This window comes from Dasypus novemcinctus, chromosome X (genome assembly GCF_030445035.2).
Source record: "Dasypus novemcinctus isolate mDasNov1 chromosome X, mDasNov1.1.hap2, whole genome shotgun sequence".
NCBI lineage: Eukaryota > Metazoa > Chordata > Mammalia > Cingulata > Dasypodidae > Dasypus > Dasypus novemcinctus.
The window spans coordinates 43,963,358-43,985,070 of NC_080704.1; the positions used below are offsets into that span (position 1 = coordinate 43,963,358).

Genomic DNA, 21,713 nt, shown 5'->3' on the forward strand with positions numbered 1-21,713 from the left:
CATGGGAGAAGGACTACAAGAGAGATGAGGATAGCAATTAGAAGCAACCAGGCAATAGCGAGGAGAAGACGTTGACGAAGGTTCCAGTCTGTTGGGGCTGTGGCTGCGAGACAGACAGCTGAAAAGATTGTTAGAAAAATGAAAATTGCAAGAAAAAAGCAAAGTAAGAGTGGGTGGGAGGGGAGCTTGAGGAGCATTTGCACGGTGAGTTCCCTTTATTGATAGGTTATAAGGCACGTTTTGGTGAAGGTCAGGCACTTGTCAACGGCGGGTTGCGGAGGTAGCAAAGGCTTCTCTTGTGCAGAGTTGGGTCCTTAGAAAGATCTGAAATGACAAAAAGGAAAAAAGAGCCCCCATAGAGGAGGGGAGGGGCAATCAGCAGAAAGAAACTTAGAGAGAGCACTTATTGGAATAGAAACATTTTTAGGAGGGGGCTTGGCCGATGTCTCAATCATTGCCATCAGTATTGTGTTCTGGTATCAAAGGACGTGGGATATCTTCGGGGTCTGGCGCTAGTGGGCGCGGGATATCATCTAGGTCAAGCTGCTGTGTTGCAGGCCGGATGTACCTTCCTGGGACCCAAAGAGGCTGTCGTTCTGTTTCTGGGAAAATACAAGCGAACCCTCTCCCTTGTGCTAGCAGAGGGGCAGGTTCTTCTTGCCAGCGATTGGAAGCTGGGTCTTTCCAGTAGACCACAGGAGTTTGAGAAGGCGGCCACATAGGTCCCCAATGCTTATGCGTAGGAGAGAGTCCTTGACTATCAAAAGTTAGGAGATTGTGATGGATGAGACAAGCTGTTACAACATCTGCTGGAGCTTTGTGGGGGGAAGAGGCTTTCTCTTTTTGAATGAGTAGCTTGAGCTGTTGATGAGTGCGTTCGACAATTCCTTGTCCTTGTGGGTTATACGGAATGCCGAAGTGATGTGTGATGTGATACATTTGCACAAAATTGGCAAAGGAAGCACTGCGGTATGCTGGTCCGTTATCTGTTTTGAGGTCCCACGGGACTCCCATGAACAGAATGTCTTGGCGAAGAGCCTTGATGCAATGTTTGGCACTCTCCCCTGCGAGGGGCACTGCGTAGCACAGATGGGAAAAGGTGTCAATGGCTACGTGAAGATACTTGAAGCGGCCGAAGGCGCTGACATGAGTGACATCTAGTTGCCACCGCGAGTTAGGTCGGAGGCCGCGAGGGTTGACACCTCGGGGTTGCAGGGGCCCCAGAGGGAGGAGAGGGGCGCACACGCGGCACGAGCGCACTAGGTGCTTGCAGGTTTCAGCGGGTAATTCTGGATAGAGCTTGCGAATTGTCCGCGCTGAGTAATGAAACCGCGAGTGCAGCAACTTAGCGTGGTTGATGGGGTCTCCAAGCAGATTTTCATCCACAACATAATCTTTGCAAGCTAAAGGAAATACTTTAAAGCTTGACACCGCCGCATCGGCAAGGTTGTTGCAGTGGGCAAGGGGCCCCGGAAGGTTGGAATGACTTCGCAAATGTGTGATGAACCAGGGCTGCTGTCTCGTTTCAAGTAAGCGCTGCATGAAGGCAAGCGCTCGGTCAATGTTTGAATCGCCTGGCAAAAAGGTGGCAAGTGGCAGGCTACGACAAACTTGTAGTGTGTATAGGCTGTCTGTAAAGATATTGAGAGGCTGGTTTGGGTGGAGATTGAGGATCGCTGCGACCGCTAGGAGCTCGCCTACTTGAACAGAAAAGTCATTGGCGAATACTAAGTGCTGGGGCTCAGGTTTTCCAGGAGTGTAGATAACGGCTGCAAACGCTGTTTTTGAGGCGTCTGTGAAGGCAGTGATGGCTGATGGAATGGGGTTCCGCGCAGGCAGCGGGCGGAACGGGTTAGAGAATGCTAACTGAGACACCCCTTGCAGCAAACGGTGATGAGGGTAGTGATTATCAAAGGAGCCGCGAAAGAGCTCTACTAAGCTCTGCATCTGGGTATTGTTCATAATAAGGGAAGAAACTTCTTTGGCATCAAGAGGCCAAATAATAGTGTGTGGTGGGATACCATACGTTTGTATGGAAAGGAGGACTAAGTCAGTGGCCAACGCAATCCAGGCCCTTAGGAAAGGGCAGATTTTTGGGAGTTTGCTCTTTGACGTGTGCAGAAAAAGAAGAGGACCATCTTGCCACAGGAGACCTGTCGGGGTGACTGGTGTCAGTAGAACCAGGGCAAGGATTGGAAGATCTGGAGAGAATCGCTCGAGGCGGCATTGCTGAAGCGCATCACTGACTTGTTGGACGGCTTCTTGTGCAGCGCGGGTGATGGTGATCTTTTGCCGGACTGCAGCAGGTGGGCTATCTTTGGTTTGCAGAAGCTCGAAGAGAGGCTGCATTTGTGCTGTCGTGATGGGAAGTGCTGATCGAAGCCAATTGATTTGCCCACAAAGTTGCTGAAGTTCAGTCAGTGTCATAGTGGGAGAGATGTGCAGCTGAGGGCTTGACGGTTGTATGGAGTGATGGAAATGAAAGCCCAAGAATTGAAAAGGAGGTTTGAGGTTTATTTTGTCTGACTGTACGGTAAGCCCGAGACTCGAAAGGTTGGTCATCACTGCAGAAAGCAGGTCATTGAGAAGTGTGCTAGAACTCGCTGCTAAGAGAAGATCGTCCATATAATGGATGATGTATGTTTCTTCAGGCTGGAAATGAGAGCGCAACGGCTCGAGGGCACAGTTGACATAAAGCTGGCACATGGTGGGGCTATTCCGCATACCTTGTGGTAGCACTCTCCACTGGAATCGGCGTGCTGCGCCCTGGTTGTTGGTGCGTAGGACTGTAAATGCAAATCGTGGGCAGTCCCGCGGGTGAAGAGGAATGGAGAAAAAACAGTCCTTGATGTTGATGGTCGCCGCATGAAAATGCTGGGGGACTGCAGTAGGATGGGGGCAGCCTGGCTGAGGTGACCCCATCGGCTTGATGTGCTTGTTGATTTCTCGAAGGTCGTGGAGAAGGCGGAACTTGCTAGTGTCCTTCTTGTTAATGACAAAGATTGGTGAGTTGTAGGGACTGGTGGACGGCTCAATGTGCCCCGCTTGTAGTTGTTCCTCGACGAGGGCAGAGAGAGCCTGTAACTTGTGCACGGGCAAGGGCCACTGCTCGACCCAGATGGGCTCCTCTGTGTCCCATTCCAGAGGGATAGGGTCAGGTCTTGAGACAGGAGCAGTGGCCCCTAGAAGGGGGGGGCAGCGCGGCTGAGAAGGCTTCTGTGGTGATTCGAGCTTTTAGCTGGCTGAGGACATCTCGTCCCCACAGGATGGTTTGAACTGAGGAAAGGACGAGTGGACGAATTTGGCCTTCGTGACCTTCTCGATCGTTCCAATGCAAAGGCTGTGATGTCTTCCAGGAGGTAGCAGCTCCTGTGGCGCCAATGACTTGAGGGCCGGTTTCAAGGGGCCAGTGGTTGAAGGCAGCGATTTCAAAGGGAATACAAGAGATTTCAGCACCAGAGTCTAAGAGCCCTTCAAGCCACTGCCCATTGATTTTGAGCTCGAGGGAAGGTTTCTGGTGACGCGTGATAGGCATTGTCCACATTAGGGCTTTGGAGCTCTCTTGAAGGCCTCTTGGGAGAGGGGCTGAGGCCTGCCCCGTTGGAAGTTTAAAGGCTGTTGCGAGGAACGGCAATCGCGAGCCCAATGGTACCCTTTTCCACAGCGCGGGCATGGTGTGGGGGGGCCTCTCGGTCGGCGCAGTGCCTCGGCAGGGCGGGGAGCCGCTTGTTGAGGGCACTCGCGGATGAAATGACCAGGTTGACCGCATCGAAAGCAGGCAGAAGCAGAGGCAGAGGACACAGCCATGGCAGAGGCGAAGGCAGTAGTAAGCGCTTTAGTTTGAGGGTCAATATCTCGGCAGGCTAAGACCCACTCGTGTAACTGCTTGTCGCGAAGAGGGAGGATGACAGTCCGGAAGGGTGCGAGGCATCCGTCAAGAATAAGCTCTTTTGCTAACATAAATTGGGCGTCTTCATTGGTGATTTTCCGTTGACAGGCTTCTAGAACGCGTGCGACAAACGCGGGAAAGGTCTCTTGTGGGTCTTGAAGCATTTGCGCAAATTTGGTAGATTGCTTGGAGGAGACTAGCGAAAATGACCGCTGGACAAGGTTCTTTACTCGTTGCCAAAACCCTGGATCTATATTGACATAAGACTGAGGATTAGCAAAGCCGTTGATTCCGGTGTAGGCGTCCGGTGGATCTCTGACACCGATGCGGGCGTTCTCTGCTACTTGCTGCTCAACAGCATGCTGATAATAGGCACGCCATTCAAGAAACTGACCGGGCGGAAGAATGGCACGGGCTAAGGAAATCCAGTCATAGGGGAGCGCAAGTTGAACCCCCAGTTCTTCTAACAATTGTTGGACATATGGGCTACCTATACCATCTTCTTTCACGGCCTTTCGCAGTGTCTTGATCTCTTCGGCCGTAAAGGGAAGCCAGGTCTGAGGGCGCTGTGGCGTAGGCAGCGGGTTGAGCGGGTAAAGCTGAGGGGCGGAAGGGTGCGCTCTCCCGGAGTCGCCGTTATATGGTGGTGGCGAGGGATGAGCGGTAGCGGGAAACAAGTGAGGGAGTGGCAGCTTAGCAGCGTCAAGGCGGCAACAAGCTGGCGGCGGGACCCTTTTGAGCGTCGGACAAGATGGCGGTGAAGCCACGTCATTTCCGGGAGCCGGCCAAGATGGCGGCGAAGTTACATCATTTTTGGGGGCCGGCCAAGATGGCGGCGGAGTTACATCATTTCCGGGGGTGGCCAAGATGGCGGCGAAGCTACATCATTTCCGGGGGCCGGCCAAGATGGCGGCGAAGCTACATCATTTCCGGGGGCCGGCCAAGATGGCGGCGAAGCTACATCATTTCCGGGGGCCGGCCAAGATGGCGGCGAAGCTACATCATTTCCGGGGGCCGGCCAAGATGGCGGCGAAGCTACATCATTTCCGGGGGCCGGCCCGGGGGATGACGAGACAGGAAGGGGCGGGTAAAGGCGAGAGGAAGCGCCTTTGTTCCCGCCGGCGGGCTCTAATCCGGGTGAGGAAGAAGCAGGAAGCACGCCATCTTGGGCAGGGGTAGAGGAAGGAGGAGGAGGTCCGCCATTCTGAGGAGCCACAGAAACGGTTTCTGTAGGCGGCGGGGAGCGCGAGCGGGGAGGCTCGCGCTCGAGAGCTGCGGCGAGCTGGTCAGACAGAGAATTCGTGTCTCTAAGATCATCGGGCTCATAGTCATTGGGTTGTTTGATCGATTTGTCCCGGATGACTTCGGATGGTGCACCAAGGAGGCAGGCACGAACGGCCACAAGAGTAGGCAGCAGGCCGGGCGGAAAAGACCGCTTTTCATGCTCTATGGCAGAGGTAACTCGATCTATCAGCCGTGAGTACGTGTCTGGGCTCCAGAGCTGGCAGGTGGCGAGCCACGGATTGAAGGGGAGTAGTAAGTTCCAATATTTTTGGAGCTGTTTCAGGGAAACGCGAACCCCATTGGTATCAAGCAGGGCGGCTAAAAGCCGAACCTGAGGGGTATGGTGTGAAGAGAGGGAGGTGCCCATAGTGGGAGAAGAAAAGACGGCGATGGGGTCCCTACCTGGAGAGCTGAAATGATCGCCAGTAGACAACAGCAACAGCAGACAACAGGGGCCGTAGGGCGGTGGAAGGAAAGGATCCCGGACGAGCCCCCAAGTGTGGGCTCGCTGGCAGTGATTAGCGGCCCACGTGGTCCGGGCAGCCTTCCACGGCTCGGCGGGAAGCCCCTAGGCCAGCGCATAGGCCTAGGTTCTCCAGGCGTGGGGGACGCGCGGTAAAAACCACGGAGACAGCCTGAGCGCAGGAACAAGTCTGCTTTATTGCGGAAATACACTTGGTTATATAGGGTTGGGTAGAGGGAGGGGCAGGAGCTGGGGCGGATTAACTACGGGGCGGTAGTGGATAGGCGGAGTTGTGCAGGCGGCTATGAGGTAGGCAGTAGCTAGGGAAGGAGGCAGATTATATATTGGCAACGTGGGCGGGACTGGCGGGAAGGACAGCAACGGCTGGAGGAAGGAGATAACAAAGGCTGGGGGAAGGGATGCAGCAACAAGGAGGCCTTGGCCTTAAGGTTCACAGCTCCTTGCCCTATAATTCACCATGCGATTAATAATTTCCTCCTTTCTCATGGGACACAGACGGGATTAGTAAATTGTGACTATGGTACATTTCCTAAATGATAAATCAGGCATATTAAAATAAGGAAAACAATAGTACTGTTTGCCAAATTCCTCACACATGTCTCTGTCTTGTAATTGTACTTGTTTGAGTTTTCATTGTGTATCAGAGAAAGTCTGCCAATTGAACTTGCCTCAAATGAGATATGGTAGAGGGCAGCAGACTTGGCCCAGTGGTTAGGGCGTCCGTCTACCACATGGGAGGTCCGTGGTTCAAACCCCGGGCCTCCTTGACCCGTGTGGAGCTGGCCCATGTGCAGTGCTGATGCGCTCAACGAGTGCCGTGCCACGCAGGGGTGTCCCCCGCGTAGGGGAGCCCCATGTGCAAGGAGTGCACCCCGTAAGGAGAGCCACCCAGCGCGAAAGAAAGTGCAGCCTGTCCAGGAATGGCGCCGCACACACAGAGAGCTGACACAACAAGATGACGCAACAAAAAGAAACACAGATTCCCGTGCCGCTGACGACAAAGGAAGAGGACAAAGAAGACCCAGCAAACAGACACAGAGAACAGACAAGGGCGGGGGGGGGGGGGGGGGGTTGCGATAAATAAATAAATAAATCTTTAAAAAAAAAAGAGATATTGTAAAGTTCTGATTGGATGTCTCCATTGCCCAGAACTTTGCTCCCAGGCAGGAGACAAAAGGGCTCTGCACGTAGCCAGTGGAGTTCAGCTATGGCTTGGGGCAAATCCCTCTGTGTGTCAGCTTCCTCAGAACAAATGGAACTCTTGCTGTGAGGGCAGGGCAGGGCCTATTGCTGTCTGCTCCAGTATCAGCAATAATCTCTCATACCCCTGCAAGGTAGAAAAATGATGTTTAGTCTTTGTTGGAAGTTAAAGAAAACAGTAGAATAATTCATTTCACTTTGCTGAATCCTAGTGACCCGAAACCTCCATCTCAAGGCTTATTTTATTTTCAAACTTTAAAAATTAAGGTATAATCTACATATAGCAAAACTCACAGATCTGAAGTGGACAGTTCAGACCCTGTTGACAAATGTATATACCCTGGAACCCACAACCTCCATCAAGATATAAACATTTCTATTATTCTAGAAAGTTTCTTAATGCCCCTTCTGACTCAATCCCCCTCTCCTAAAGAAAGCACTGTTTGAGTTTCTACCACTCTAGGTTAGTTTTGCCTAACCTTCATATTCTTCATATACTAAAATAGAACTTCATATATTTGGAATCATGCAGTTTGAACTCTTTTGTGTCTGGCTTCTTGCATTCAGTGCAATGTCTAGATGATTTATCTACGTTGTTGTGCGTATCCGTTCATGTCTTCTCATTGCTGAACTTTTTCTGCTGGATTCTATTGTACTCCATGGTCTACTATATTAGTACTATAGTTTATTTTTGCATTCTCCTGGGAGCATATCATTATATATTTTAAAGAATCAAAGTCAGCCATGGGCCCCAATATGGAACAATGCTCCATAATTGCCAGGTTCTGAACAAGAGGATAGAGGAATGGGCACGTATTAGCAGGAGAGATGAATGCTTTTGCACAAAATTTCATCTACTTCCCTCAGTTCCTCATTTTGCTTTGCCTGGGAATTTCCTATCAAAGAAGTTGGATAACTTTCAAGATTTTGATTTTCCCATTGAGATGGTGTCAATTCCTCATAGTTTAGTTCTTTTATTTTTATTTTTCAAAATACTTCATTTATCTTTTTCTTCTCTTGTAGGCTTTGCACTTCTGGGAGGACACCCTTGTTTTCTTACCACCCAAGATATTCATTTGGGTGTGAATGAAAGTCTCACTGACACGGCCCGGTTTGTAAATCTTTTCTTTTCACCAAAGCTTATTTCAGAATCTGATGGATAAATTTCAAAAGGAAAGCATACAACTCTTTTATCTTATTTTATTTTAAACTTTATTTCAACTTCGAAAAATAAAATAACAGACAAAAGGCAGCTTAACAAATTATGGAAACATTATTTTAACAAATCCTGTCTAGGCATACTTACCTTATTTAATCCTAAAAACAAACTTAATTTTTTCTCCAATGTTCTGAAAGATGAGTGATGAGCACAGGTTGGTTCAATGACATGACCAAGGTCTCCCTGTTAATGAAAAAAAAGAAAAAGAAAAAGAAAAGAAAAAAAATGCTTGATCATATTCACATCTCATCAAACTGAATACCATATTCTTGTTGTTTACTTTTAGTATTGATATAGTACCTTCTTTACCTTTGCTACAAAAATATTATATATTACTGTGAACTGCAGTCTGTAAATTACAGCAGTTGTATTCCAGCCTTTTCCATCTCCTGTTTCATCTAGGTAAGGGTGAATGACTAGTTCTTATCAATGGAATGTGAGTAGAAGTAACCTGATGTTCTGAACACCTCTCCCTTTTCCTCTGGCCATGTTCCATGAGTTAAGATCATTTTTTTCTTAGCAATATGAAGATTCAGTCCAAATCTAATACTCAAAGTTCCTTATATAACCAGGATTCTGAATATAAAGTTTTTAATTTAGGAAAACATAAATAAGCAAGTATGACTCTAACATTTGAAAGTTGAGGAGATGAAGGTCCAGGGAATTTGACTTATTCAGTGACTCATAACTAGTTAATATCACAGCAGGTAATAATAGTAATAGCTAACATTTATTGCGCATTTACTGTATGCCAGGCATTTTCTAAGTGCTTTACTCATTTAATCCATATTACAATCCAAACAGGCTGACCCAAAGAGATTAAACAATTTAGGAATGTACTAGTGCCTATAACATGAAATCTCAAAATATCTATGGCATAACACAATGCAGAGGTCCCTGATTGTTGAGAAAGAAGGATAGATTATTTATTTGGTCATTTAGGGACTCTGAGTGAGAGCAATTCTGCCTCCAAAGTACAGGAGTTAGGGGAAGAAAGTATAGAGAAGGCATACCTGCTTCAAAGGCGCGGTAGCAGGGAAGTTGCATGCACTTCCTGCTACATTCACATTCCTTTGGTAAGAGCTAGTCATTCTCCCCCTACCTGGATGAAATGGGAAATGGGAAAAGGCTCTTAGCTACTATATTATACAGAAAAACTGAAACACGGGCCTCCTGACTCCCCATGGAATGTTCTTTCCCCAATAGGATGTCTGGCCAAGAAATTCAGAGCAAAGTCTTTGTTAAATATTTTGTCCTTGATAAGAAGACTAATGATTATTTTCTGAAAATATTATGCCATGAAGTCACTCTTTGTAGACATTGTTGGCTTTTTATAGCAGCTACTCTAGTATGTATTAAAGGATCTGCCTCATTTGAATTATTGAAGTGATTTCAGAAAACTTGCCTTTAAACCTTTTACTTATGTTACGTCAGATGAGACAATGTTAGTATTTAGAAGTGCTGTGTTCATCTTCTGGATGCAAGGCACAAAAAGAATAAACATAAATGAGTTTTTCTTCCAAATACACTGCCACTGACTGGGATTATATTGCCTAATAATTCTGCTTCCACAGAAGTGAAATATACTTTATTCAAGGACAAATATTCCAAACTTTAGCTAAGGGATGAAGCTAGAGAGAGAGCCAGGAGAGAAGTTTCAGTGGGGATCCTCCACCTCGGACCAGGTGCATGATGGTGAATGTGTCATATTTGAACAGTGGTTGGAAAAGTTTCCAGTTGGAGGAGCAGCTGAGCTCCAAGAAAGAGGGAGTGCAGATTAGCAGAGGGAAAGAGATAAGGGGTCATAAAGAAGTGGAGTGGGCAGCACACCCAAAGCAAGAAACAAATAGCCAAGCATGGGTTGAAAGCATGGGTTGAAAACTGTGGAGGAATGTACACATATCCTTTCCTGCATTTGCTTTCCACACAATTCTCAGTCCAAGTTCTTTGTTAGACGAACTTATACATGTTCTGAGAAAAACAATCTGCTCACAAATTCCAACACTATCGGGGGCTTTGAAGTTCACATAATTAGTTCCATTGCTATATGGATATATGGTTACATAAAACTGGATCCTTAAAATTTCTTCCAATCATTCTGTCTTATTTTTAAAACTCTGAATAAAAATATTAGCTTCTCCTTAAAGGATATCTACTATGGACTGCTAAATCCTTGCAAAAACCTTGCAAGGTAGGTATTATGGACCCAACTTAATAGATGGGGGAACCATGGCTAAGGGAACTAATGGAACTTAGCAGATAAGTAAGGATTTAAATCAAACTTTTTTTTAAGGGAATCTCTTTTATTTTAAACAAATCAATTTTATTGATACATATCAACAAAGCCTACAATTCATCCAAAGTGAACAATCAGTGGTACTCGGCACAATCACGTAGTTGTGCATTCATCACCTCAGTGATCATTAAAGCATTTTCATTATTTCAGTAATAATAATAAATAACAAACAAACAAGAAAATCCATCACCTCTTTATGCTTCCCCTGCAGTCCACATCTCCCATTTCTGGCTATTCTTGCACATTTACTTCTTTTTTTCTCTTTGTAAATTGATGTATATTTTATATAAATGGAATCATACAATATGCTACACAATATATTTAGTTCATAGTAATGCAGTCATACTGTATTTGTCCCTTTGTGTTTGACTTGCTTTACTCAACATAATGTCCTCCAGGTTCATCCATGTTGCCATGTGCTTTATGACTTCATTTCTTCTTATAGCTGCATAATATTCTATCATGTGAATACACCACAGTTTGTTTATCCATTCATCAGTTGATAGACACCTGGGTTGTTTCCAATTTTTGGCTATCGTGAATAACACTGCAATGAACATCTGTGTGCAGATGTCTATTCATGTCACTGCTCTCAGTTCTTCTGGGTGTGTACCCAGTCTTGGTATTGCTGGGTCACGTGAAGGCCATGCTTTTTTTACTACACTCTACTGCCTCTTCTATACAGACCATGAGAGGGACAGTGAAATAAGTTAGGGCAAACATTGGGTTGTGATTAGGATGCCCTCAGGACCACCCCCCAAGTTCAACAATTCACTAGGAGGACTTAACAGGACTCAGCACATAGTTGTACTCATGGCTATGATTTATTACAACCAAAGGATATATACAAAAATCAGTAAAGGGAAAAGGCAAATGGGGCAAACTCTGAGGGAAACCAGATGCAAGTTTCCAAGAATCCTCTCTCGGTGAAGTCATACAGGACATGCCTAATTCCACCAGCAACAGGTAGCAAAACAAACAAACCAAAAACAAAACAAAACAAAATGAAAAACAAGTGAAATGTTGTCTACCAGAGAGACTCCTTAGTGACTTGGTGACCAGGATTTTTACTAGGGGCTGGGCATATAACACTCTATGACTGGCATGTACCCAAATTCCAGATTCCCAGAAGCAGGTGTTCAGCATAAACCATGTTGTTTGTACAAACAGTGTAGGCACAATGAGTCATTCTGATCAGTTCTGGAAATGGTGCGAACCTTCTCAAAATGCAAGTCCTCAGATGCCAGCCAAGGGCCAAGCTTTGCAGCAGGCCTTTCAAAGGATAGTAATCTCAGGCCTGCTATGTTAACTCTTTTCTGCACAGCCTGGAAATCAGGAGAATTGAGTTTTGGTTCCAGCTTTGCCATTTACTTACTCTGAGACCTTCACAGATGAAGATTTCTCTGGATCTTAGTTTCTTTCTCTATAAAAGAAGGGAATTCTGATCCTTAAGGTCCATTTTAACTCTACGCTCTCAAATGCAGTCTCGCTCTTCTCCCTCTTGTACTTTTTTTGGTAAAGCCTACCAGGGAAAGCTGGCAAAGCAGAAATGTGGCTTGCATTGTCCCAGCCCCCATAACACAGAACTGAGAACAGAAAGGTGGATTTGGAGCTGGGTGACAACCGGCAAATATCTGGTGAGAGAGTATTGCCATGAACAACAAGGAAATCACCATTCCCATATTCCTTTGTCCTTCTTTCCCTTTCCTTTCAATTTCTATTAGTTCTAATATTACTTTTAAATAATCATGGCTTAAATAGTAATATGCTATAGTGTAACTTGATAGCTTCAAATGTCTATCATTTGATTTCAAATTTAAACAAATTAATAAATGATCACCACCCTTTATTTATTAAATAAATGTTTTATTAAATGTTTTATATCCTAAGTTTTTATTTTGATTAATCTCTTAATGGGGTGGATTTCTTCATCCATTAGTTTTCTTTTGGAAGGGCTGTTAGGAGCTGATTCCCTTTCTAGGCATGTTTAAGAACATCTTGCCTATTGTCTACTGAGTCATAACTTTGTTCTGTTTAATATTCTTGGGTTATAGTTTCCTTCCTTTTGTATTTTATAGACCTGGTCCCATTGTTTTCTGGTATTGACTATTGTTATGGGGAATTCTGAGCCCAGTCTAATTATTTTCCCCTTTCAGGTAGTTTTCCTTATTTCCTTATATATTTGAATTGCTTATTTATCCTTAAATTTCAGTAACGTCACCAAGGTATTCTCAGCATCAGTTTTCTATATTAAAACTTTCTGTAATATACTGTGCTTTTAAGTCTATGTATTGAGTAACTCTTTTATTTAGCAAAAGTTTTCTTTATTTAATTTTTGAATATTTTTCCCTTCTATTTTTTGGATTCTCTACTTCACTGGAAACTATTATCCTTCTGTTAGATTATTTTTGCTTGTCTTCCATATCTATTATGTCATCTGTAATTGACTTAATCCCTGTCTTTTCCTCTAGATTCACTGTGATTTTCTCGAAACCTTATTGCTATAGTTCTTTATTATTTCTGTAATATTGTTACTTTTGTTCTCAATATTCTTCTTTGTCTCTTCAATATCACCTTTTAGTTCATTCTGTTACTTTCATCCGGTTTATGAACTTTTATTTTGTTGAATTTAGATCTTATTAAGTTCATCTATAGCTCAAAACTTTATCTTCTGTATTTTTTTTCAGTTATGTTTTTTTCTAGAACGTATTCTTCACCTACTACTTGCATTCTATATCCTTTTCTTTCATTTTGTTTTCAGTCACATGTTTACATATAGTTGGCATGCCATTTTATTTCAGCCTTGCTTGTTTTTACCATGGACACCTCTGTCTAGACCTATTTTTTAAGAATATTTCTTTTTATTTATTTATTTCTCCCCACCTCTTCAATGTTTGAGTTTGCTGTGTCTGTTTGTTGTATGCTGATCTCCTTTTTTGGAGGCACTGGGAACTGAACCCAGGACCTCCAATGTGGGAAGGAGGAGCCTAACCACTCGAGCCCACTCTGTACCCTGCTTTGTTGTGTCTTTCACTATGTTTTATTCGTATCTCTTTTTGTGTCAGCTCACTGAGCCTGTCCATCACATCAGCTCACTGCCTTGCTCATCTTCTTTAGAAGGCACTGGAAAACTAACCTGGGACCTCTCATGTGGTAGGCAGGAACTCAGTTGCTTGAGCCACATCTACTTCCCTAGGCCTATTTTTGAAGTGATATAATGTGGGTGAAATCTCCTTAGCTAAGTCTGTGCTGGGTATTGTTCAGTCTGAGGGTGCTAGTGGTGAGTGAAGGGCATCACTGAGTTGGAGCTGTCAACCAACACTGTGGAAGAACTGGTGTTGTGAGGGTCCCCAAGACCACTACTGGGTTCAACGATTTGCTGGGAGGATTCACAAAAGTCAGCATATAGCCGTACTCACAGGTATGGCTAATTACAGTCAAAGGATACAAACTAACACCAGCAAGGGGAAATGGCTCATGGGGCAAACTAGGCACAAACCTCCATAGGTAGACTCCTAGTTGAGTCACAATAGCACACACTTAATTCTCTCAAGTTGTGAAAACATGTGTGCAATGTTTTCTACCAAGGAAGCTCATTAGAGATTCAGTGCCCAAGATTTTTTAAGGATTTTTATTTATTTATTTCACCCTTCCCCCCTCCCTGCTGTTTTTTTAAATTTAATTTTGTTTTGTTTTTTGCTGTCTGTTTTGTCTTCTCATTTTCTCTCCTCTAGGATTCACCAGGATTCCATCCTGGAGACCTCTAATGTAGAGAGAAGTTCCCTGCCAATTGCACCTCAGTTCCTGGTTTCTGCTGTGCTTCACCTTGACTCTCCCCTTGTCTCTTTTGATGCATCATCATCTTGCTGTGTGACTCACTTGCCTGGGGCACTGCCTCACCATGCGGTCACTCACACAGGCACTCGTTCAGGCACTGGCTCACCACGTAGGCACTCATGCAGGCAGTGGCTTGCCACTTGAGTGCCCTAGATTTTTACTGGGGACTGGTCACATAGGCACTCTCTACCTAACACCTACCAAGATTTCAGACTCCCAGAAGGAAAGCAGGTGTTCAGAAAAGCCATATTGTTTGGTCAACAATCTAGGCACAGTGAGCCACTCTCATCAATTCTGGGAATGGTGGGAACCCTCAGAAAATCCAAGTTCCCAGAACACCACACAAAGGCCAACCTTGCAAGCAGGTCTTTCTGAGGCAGCAGTCTCAAGCCTGCTATGTTAACTCTTTTCTGCACAACTTGGCTCTCATGTCTCTTCTGGATTTGGTTAAATGTCCTTTACCTTGATCTCCTCTAACTGGTAAGGGAATGTATCCTATACCCATGGGAGAACACCTTTGAGATTTGAATTGTTTTCTCTGTTCATTGTGGATTCCTGGAACTCAGGGTTCCCATCAGATAGAATTTAATCCCACTGTTCACTTCTTTTGAGCAATCTCTCTTGGCAACTCTTTTCCACCCTCTAACATGTCAGAAAATGTAACACAGACACATATACATTCATATAAATTTGCTTCTGACTTGGGATATTTTTGGATTTTGTCAATGCCATGGTGCTGGGCTGGGGTGAAGAGCTTGGTATTCTATTTCTTTCCTTGCCTTGACCATTTAGATATGACACCAGAGGTGAACTTTAGCCTAGCTCAGACCACCAATTCTTTGGAAGTTTGAAATTAAATGGAACTGTGAAACAGCAATGAGACATTATCATCCAGTTTCAAGGCTTTCTATTTCTTCCATAATGACGGCTGTTCATGCCTAATGCTCTGAGTGCACTATTGAAAGGTGCATAATAGCTTCACAGTCCTTTTCACTTTAATACAGTGCTTAGTAGCACAGTTTCAGGAGCCAAGTGTATGAAAGTCTCCATATAAAACCAAATAATGATACGTTGTTCTTCCCTAATTACTTTCCCTATAAATGTAATTTACTTATGGTAGTGATTGCTAATGTATGTCCTGCTAAAGTAAAACTAGTAGAAAGTGAAATCAGCATAAAATACATGTCTACATGCCCCTGCAGCAACATGGAAGGTTTCCAGGCGTTGCTGTTCTGATGCCTCAAATAATGGAAGTTATAGGGAGATTTAGGGTGAGACAAAGTTGTCAAAAGAAGGAAAGAACCATATTAAAAGGGATGCTTTTAAAAGCTGAAATACTGTTATTAGAGTATTTATGCCACTAATATTAAGATGAAAAAGTTAATCTCTTAGCTTTCTTGGTAAAAATGTTTTAAAATATTGGTATCTAGGAGAGAAATATATTTCTATTGATCTTTACAGAGGACATCTAGAAACTAGCAGGTATAGCAGTTGTATGTTCATGGGTAAATTGTTTCAAAAACCAGTCACAGCATAAATTATGATATATTCTCTTATAAGCAGTGTGCTGCGGTATAAAGAGCAGGGGATTTAAGGCAGGGGCAGACTTCAGTTCAAATGACAGCTGGACCACATATTGGCCCTGTGTTTTGGGTCAGTTGTTTCTGAATCTCAGGTTCCTCAGCTGTAACATGGAGAAGCTAATACATATCCCAGTGAGTTATGGGAGGATAAATGAGATCATGCTTGTAAAGACACACAGAAGAAATGTAAGCAATGTTGATTGAATTGAGTTATGCTGAACCCTAGGACAAGCCTCTCACTTGCCTGGACATTTCTTTGGTCTCTTAGGCAGGGCACAGTGACTCAACACTAGAATTCTTACAGTTCACCTTGGAGGAGATCACTCTGGATATCAATATGCTAGACCCATTTTATTTCCTGAGGTCTTCAAATGCATTCTAACATCTAAGCCAGAGCAATCTGGCCATTATAGAAGCCTTCATGAATATAAACTGCATATGACAATTTCCTTCAGTATCCTTGGGCATCTCCCAGCACCAGCCCATTTGAGAGAAGCCCATTTAGGTTTGTTAAAGGGTGCCATCTTTTTTTTCTACTCATTATATTGATATAATTAAAATGATAACCTGATTGATATATATTGACACAACTGAAATGACATACCAGAAGGCTGGAGTATTTTCCCTCTTGGAGGGAAGCTCAGGGAATTCATCCCTTAACCAGTTTACATTGGGGTTAAAGCCTGTGTTTCCTCTAGGGCTTCGGTCTGCTTTGATAAAAAAAAAAAAATAGCGAACATCCTTTGAGTAATGATTATAGGGTTCTCAATGCCTTCGTCATCCACAACCAAAATTTCCTCCAATGTTTCCCAGCCAGCTACTCAGCCTATATGAGTTATCATTGATAAACTTTATTTTAGAGGGCATGCAATCCAATTCAAGCAGAAGAGGGACAAAAGGAAGAATGCCTACAGGATCCTGTAAGAAAAGAACTTCTCTTTGCCCTTGGCTTTGGCAGCATAGTCACCATGTTCCATTATTTAGCAACGTAACTCCTTCTAAGGCCATCAGGATTGCTATGTGATTGTCCATCTCGTCAATAACCACATTCACTCCCAAGATCTGTCCCAGCACATTATTTGTGTCTTTTTAGTATCTGTTCACATAACCACACACGCTTTGCAGCAGGCCTTCCTGGGGCTTTAAGGGTCTTGGCTTCCTGTGGGTTTTTTGATTTTTGTTTTTTTGTTTTGGAGTTCTGTGTGTTTTAGTAGTTAAGTCCTAAACAGGGAAGCAGATATGGCTCAAGTGATTGAGCTCCTGCCTACCAAACAGGAGTTCTTAGGTTCAGTTCCCAGTGCCTCCTGGAGAAGATGAGCAAGACAGTGAACTGGCACAATGGGCTGGTGTAGCAAGCTGATGCAACAAGATGATGGCAACAAGGAGACACAAAGAGCAAAGACAATGAGAGACACAACAAAGCAGGGAGCTGAGGTGGCTCAAGTGATTGAGCACCTCTCTCCCACATGGGAGGTCCCAGGTTTGGTTCCCAGTGCCTCCTAAAGAGAAGACGAGCAGATAAAGAGAGCACACAGCAAGTGCAAACAATGAGGGGGGGGACAGGAGTTAAAAATATGTTTGTCTTATACCAAAGGAAAAATATCAAAGAAAACATAAATTTGGGGTTGTAAAGGTATTTATGGGTTACTTATATCAACTATCCTTTTCATGCCCCTTTACACTATTCCTTCAAAATGTGTGAAAATATCTGATATTGAGGCACTCTTTACATATTGAGCTATCTTGTTCTATTTTTATAGTCTGATAGCTGGAGAGTTCTCTTTTAAATTGAGTTGAAATTGGCCTTGCTATGGTTCTTCTCAAGGTTACTCTGTTTTAATATCTTTATTTATTTATTTTTTAAATTTCTTTGTCTTTTTAAAAAATATTATATTAAAAAAATATGAGGTCCCCATATACCCCCCCCACCCCCCTCACCCCACTCCTCCCATAACAACAACCTCCTCCATCATCATGGGACATTCATTGCACTTGGTGAACACATCTCTGAGCACTGCTGCACCACGTGGTCAATGGTCCACATTCTAGTTTACGCTCTCCCCCAGTCCACCTAGTGGGCCATGGGAGGACACACAATGTCCAGTAACTGTCCCTGCAGTACCACCCAGGACAACTCCAAATCCTGAAAATGCCCCCACATCACATTTTTTCTTCCCACTCCCCACCCTCAGCAGCTACCATGGCCACTTTCTCCATCTCAGTGCTACATTTGCTTCCATTACTAATCACATTAGTTCCGGAATAGAATATCAGTGGACTTTAATATATTTAAAGGTTTCAATTCATTGCTTTTATTATACTTATTGATGCTCAAAACTTTTCATCTTTGGCTAATATGATCTAATATGGGTCATTCTGACATGGCTACAATAGTCTTTGATAACTTCTTTGCTTTTGGTATGACAAGATACTCCAGGCTTACCTTGTACATTTCTTTACCAGGCAAAGAATTAGCCAGTGCTCTAAGAAGGCCTGGTTCATTTAAATTACTTTCAAAATCATGTTAGGGAGAAATTTCCTTTTTATAATAATATGTTTTTCTGGCTACTACTGCAATTCCCCCTTTGGTAGAAAATATTAAAGGAGGTAAAAAAAATACAGATAGACCCACCAATACTGCCATCATCCCAAAATAATCAATGTTAAGATTCTCTCTTCTCCTTACCATCTTTCCATTTAAAGTCTCCGACCATGCTTTTCTTTTTTCTAAACAGTAGGAAAGGGAATGAGAGAGGGAAACACAGAGCATGTTTTAATCATTTAGGTAGACTCAAGTTTTCTAAAAATATTTTAACTTGTTAATCATTTTTAAAAATCCTAATATTGTCTATTAAACATCCAGGAAAAACCGGTCTGTGTGGAAAAATTTAAATTTCGGTAGTTTGCATTTTGCAAAGGCTGTTTTGCTAACATTGTTGGCAGATGTCTAGGATTGTCTTCAAAGCTGCAGGAATCCACCAGAAGGCAAGCAGAACTCTGTATATTCAATAGAAATGAAAAAAGTCATTATAAGGCCAGAGTGTATTTTAAACTTGTCAGCCTTTCATTTGCAGCACTTATGGCAAAGCTTTTAAAATGTTTAAAGCTGAAGGTTTAAATTGATGGAGAGCTATATAAAGCCCAGATTACTGCTAATGTGTGCATACCCAAGCTTTAGTTACAGGTTTGCCAGTACTTCCAGTGAAAAGGTTTTGTTTGTTTAAATAAAAAAGATCTTTAGTAGCCTGCAAGGAGAATAAGAACGATGATTTCTCCAGTATATACAGCAACTTCAAGCATGAAGTAGGAAACCATGTCACTGACAAAATAATATGCACCAATTGTCTAGTTAAGGGTCTTTAATATCTTTGTTCCCCAAATGATTCCGATGTGAAAAAACCTGGTGGCCCGCTCCACCCACCTGTCATGTCATTGGATTCCACTTCACCTTCAGCTTCTTTGGCTGAAGGAGGACTGAAGTGCCTTTTTTTTTTCTTATTAGAGAAGTTGTGGGTTTACAGAACAATCATGCAGAAAATACAGGATTCCCATAAACCACCCTACCACCAACACGTAGCCTTGGTGTGGAACATTTGTTACAATTGATCGTAGTACATTTTTATAATTGTACCAGTAATTAAAGTCCATGGTTTAACCTAGAGGTCACTGTTTGTATAGTGTAGTTCCATGGATTTTTAAAAAAATTTTATTCTGTTACCATTTTAAAATCAAGATTCGTCATTTTCCCTTTTTCCCATAGATTCTTCAATGTTCAAGAGTTTTTATGTGTCTAGAGAAATATTCCTCACTCATTGTATTTTGCATACAGTCCAATCTGTTAAACTTATGAATTTATCAAACAATCAGCATTCCTTTTAACATTAAATAACAAACATTCCTCTAAATCAGTGGTTCTCAAAGTATTGTTCCCAAATCAGCAGCATCAGCATCAACTGGGAACTTGTTAGAAATGCAAAATCTTGGGCCCCAGCCCAAACCCACCAAGTAGACATGGAGCCACCATCTGTGTTTTAACAAGCCCTCTTGGTGATTCTGATGCATACTGAAGCGTGAGAACCATCACTCTAAATATTCATATACTACTTGTACAACCAATACATCAAATACATATTAAATGAGCAAAACAAGTCTCCTCAACTGTTTATACGTTGATTGCAAACTTAATCAAATGCTTTTAAACATTTCACTTAATCATAAGCCTAGCATTTCAAATTTCCTTGAATTCTCCTAATTCCTTAAAAAAGAAATGATACACATAAAATGCAGCATTGATTACAGAGCTGATTAATAATATTTCGACTACAAAAATGCAAACTTCTAAACATTGCTGGGATGTCAGCGATTCTACAGAAGAATATTTTACACCTTCTCAAAGTTTATGCGATCTTACCAGACTGAAAAAGAAAAGAAATACCATCTCAGGAAGCCAAGGCTGCAGGTTCTGTGTGACTGAACGTGTAACTTTCATTTTATTGTGGGAACTGGTTGCTAAACTCAAGATGAATTCAACTCAAGCTGCTGGCTACTAGGCTGAATATCTTTTTTTTTAAATCACTTTATAGCTTTCGAATTTATTCTCTTAAGAAGTTCTGAAGGTCAGAAGTCTAAAACGGGTCTGCAGGGCTGTATTTCTCCTGGAAGCTCCATGGGAGAACCTGTTTCCTTGTGCTTTCCAACTTCCAAAGGCCATCTATATCCTTTGCCTCATGACCTCCTTCTTCCATCTTCAAAGCCAGCAGTATAGCATCTTCTCTTCTCTCTGATCCCTTCCTCCCTCTCTCCCTCCTGTAAAGACCCTTGTGATTACATTGGACCCACCCCAGGATAATCTCCTCATCTCAAAACCCTTAATTTAATCACATCTACAAAGTCTCTTTTGCCGTGTAAGATAATATATTCACAGGTTCTGTGGATTAGGATGTGGGCATCCTTGGGGGGCATCATTCTATCTACCACGGGATACTTATTCTTTTTTCATATAGATTCTGATTTTTTAAAGAAACTAAAAGATGAGGTGTTGTTAAATTTTTGTTTGTTTGTTTTTAATCTCTGGCAGTACTTGACCTATTGTAATATTGTTATGATATAGTAACCTGGCCTGGTTTCATATTTTAAAACATGTGCCTTCTTATTGGCATTGTGTCATAATTTGTTGGGTCATCAAGAGGTTTCATTCTCAGAGAAACGAGAAACTGAGTCTGAAAATTTAGATTTCTTTTTCAGGACAGTTAACTAATGTATAATTTTGGGAAAAAATGGTTGTATCTTCTTTCAAACTGGAAATTGCGTACAAGTGGTACAATTGAATTGCTGAACTCAACTTCATTTCTAAGACTACAAAAACTAATGAGGCCTGTCCATTTAGGATATAGTTCCTACTATTTCTAGGATTATTCAGCTTATATATTTTAATTCTTTGCAGTTTACAGAGATTGCAAAAGGTATATATCTAAATTTTATGAGCAGAAATATACTTAAAAGACATAAAATATCTATCCATATATCAATGCTTTCCTACTTGTGTCAATTTCAATGTACATGGTAATATTCAACCTTCTTTAGTATTGCAATTATATTGCTGCATAGTTTGTTTATAATAACTCTTTTCTTAAGAGTATCCTGGTGTTTTACAGATACAATTTGTTTCCTTTAACTATTTTTATTAGCATAAATGATCACAAATTCACAAATTCATTTAGGTTGACTCTTTCCTTTCAGCACTGCCTCTGTTGTTTTTTGTTGTTGTTGTTTTTAATTTTTATTCATTATTGCTTCCTAGCAACAACAGGATGTTTCAGACCCATTTTGACTTCGTCTTCTACGCTGATCCATTGTTATACTGGGCAGCAGAATACCTCATTCTCTTCTTACCTCTTTTCACCCTTTATTTTCTTTTTTTT

General features: G+C 42.6%; 1 protein-coding gene across 1 annotated transcript in view; it reads left to right on the top strand.

The window, feature by feature from the left end:
• The window catches only part of OTC (ornithine transcarbamylase), an 83,509-nt gene that overhangs the window by 25,803 nt on the left and 35,993 nt on the right, over positions 1 to 21,713 (top strand). The window contains exon 4 of the mRNA XM_004457647.5: positions 7,881 to 7,968. Coding sequence (XP_004457704.1) covers positions 7,881 to 7,968 — 88 coding nt within the window. The remainder of the gene's footprint in view (positions 1 to 7,880; positions 7,969 to 21,713) is intronic.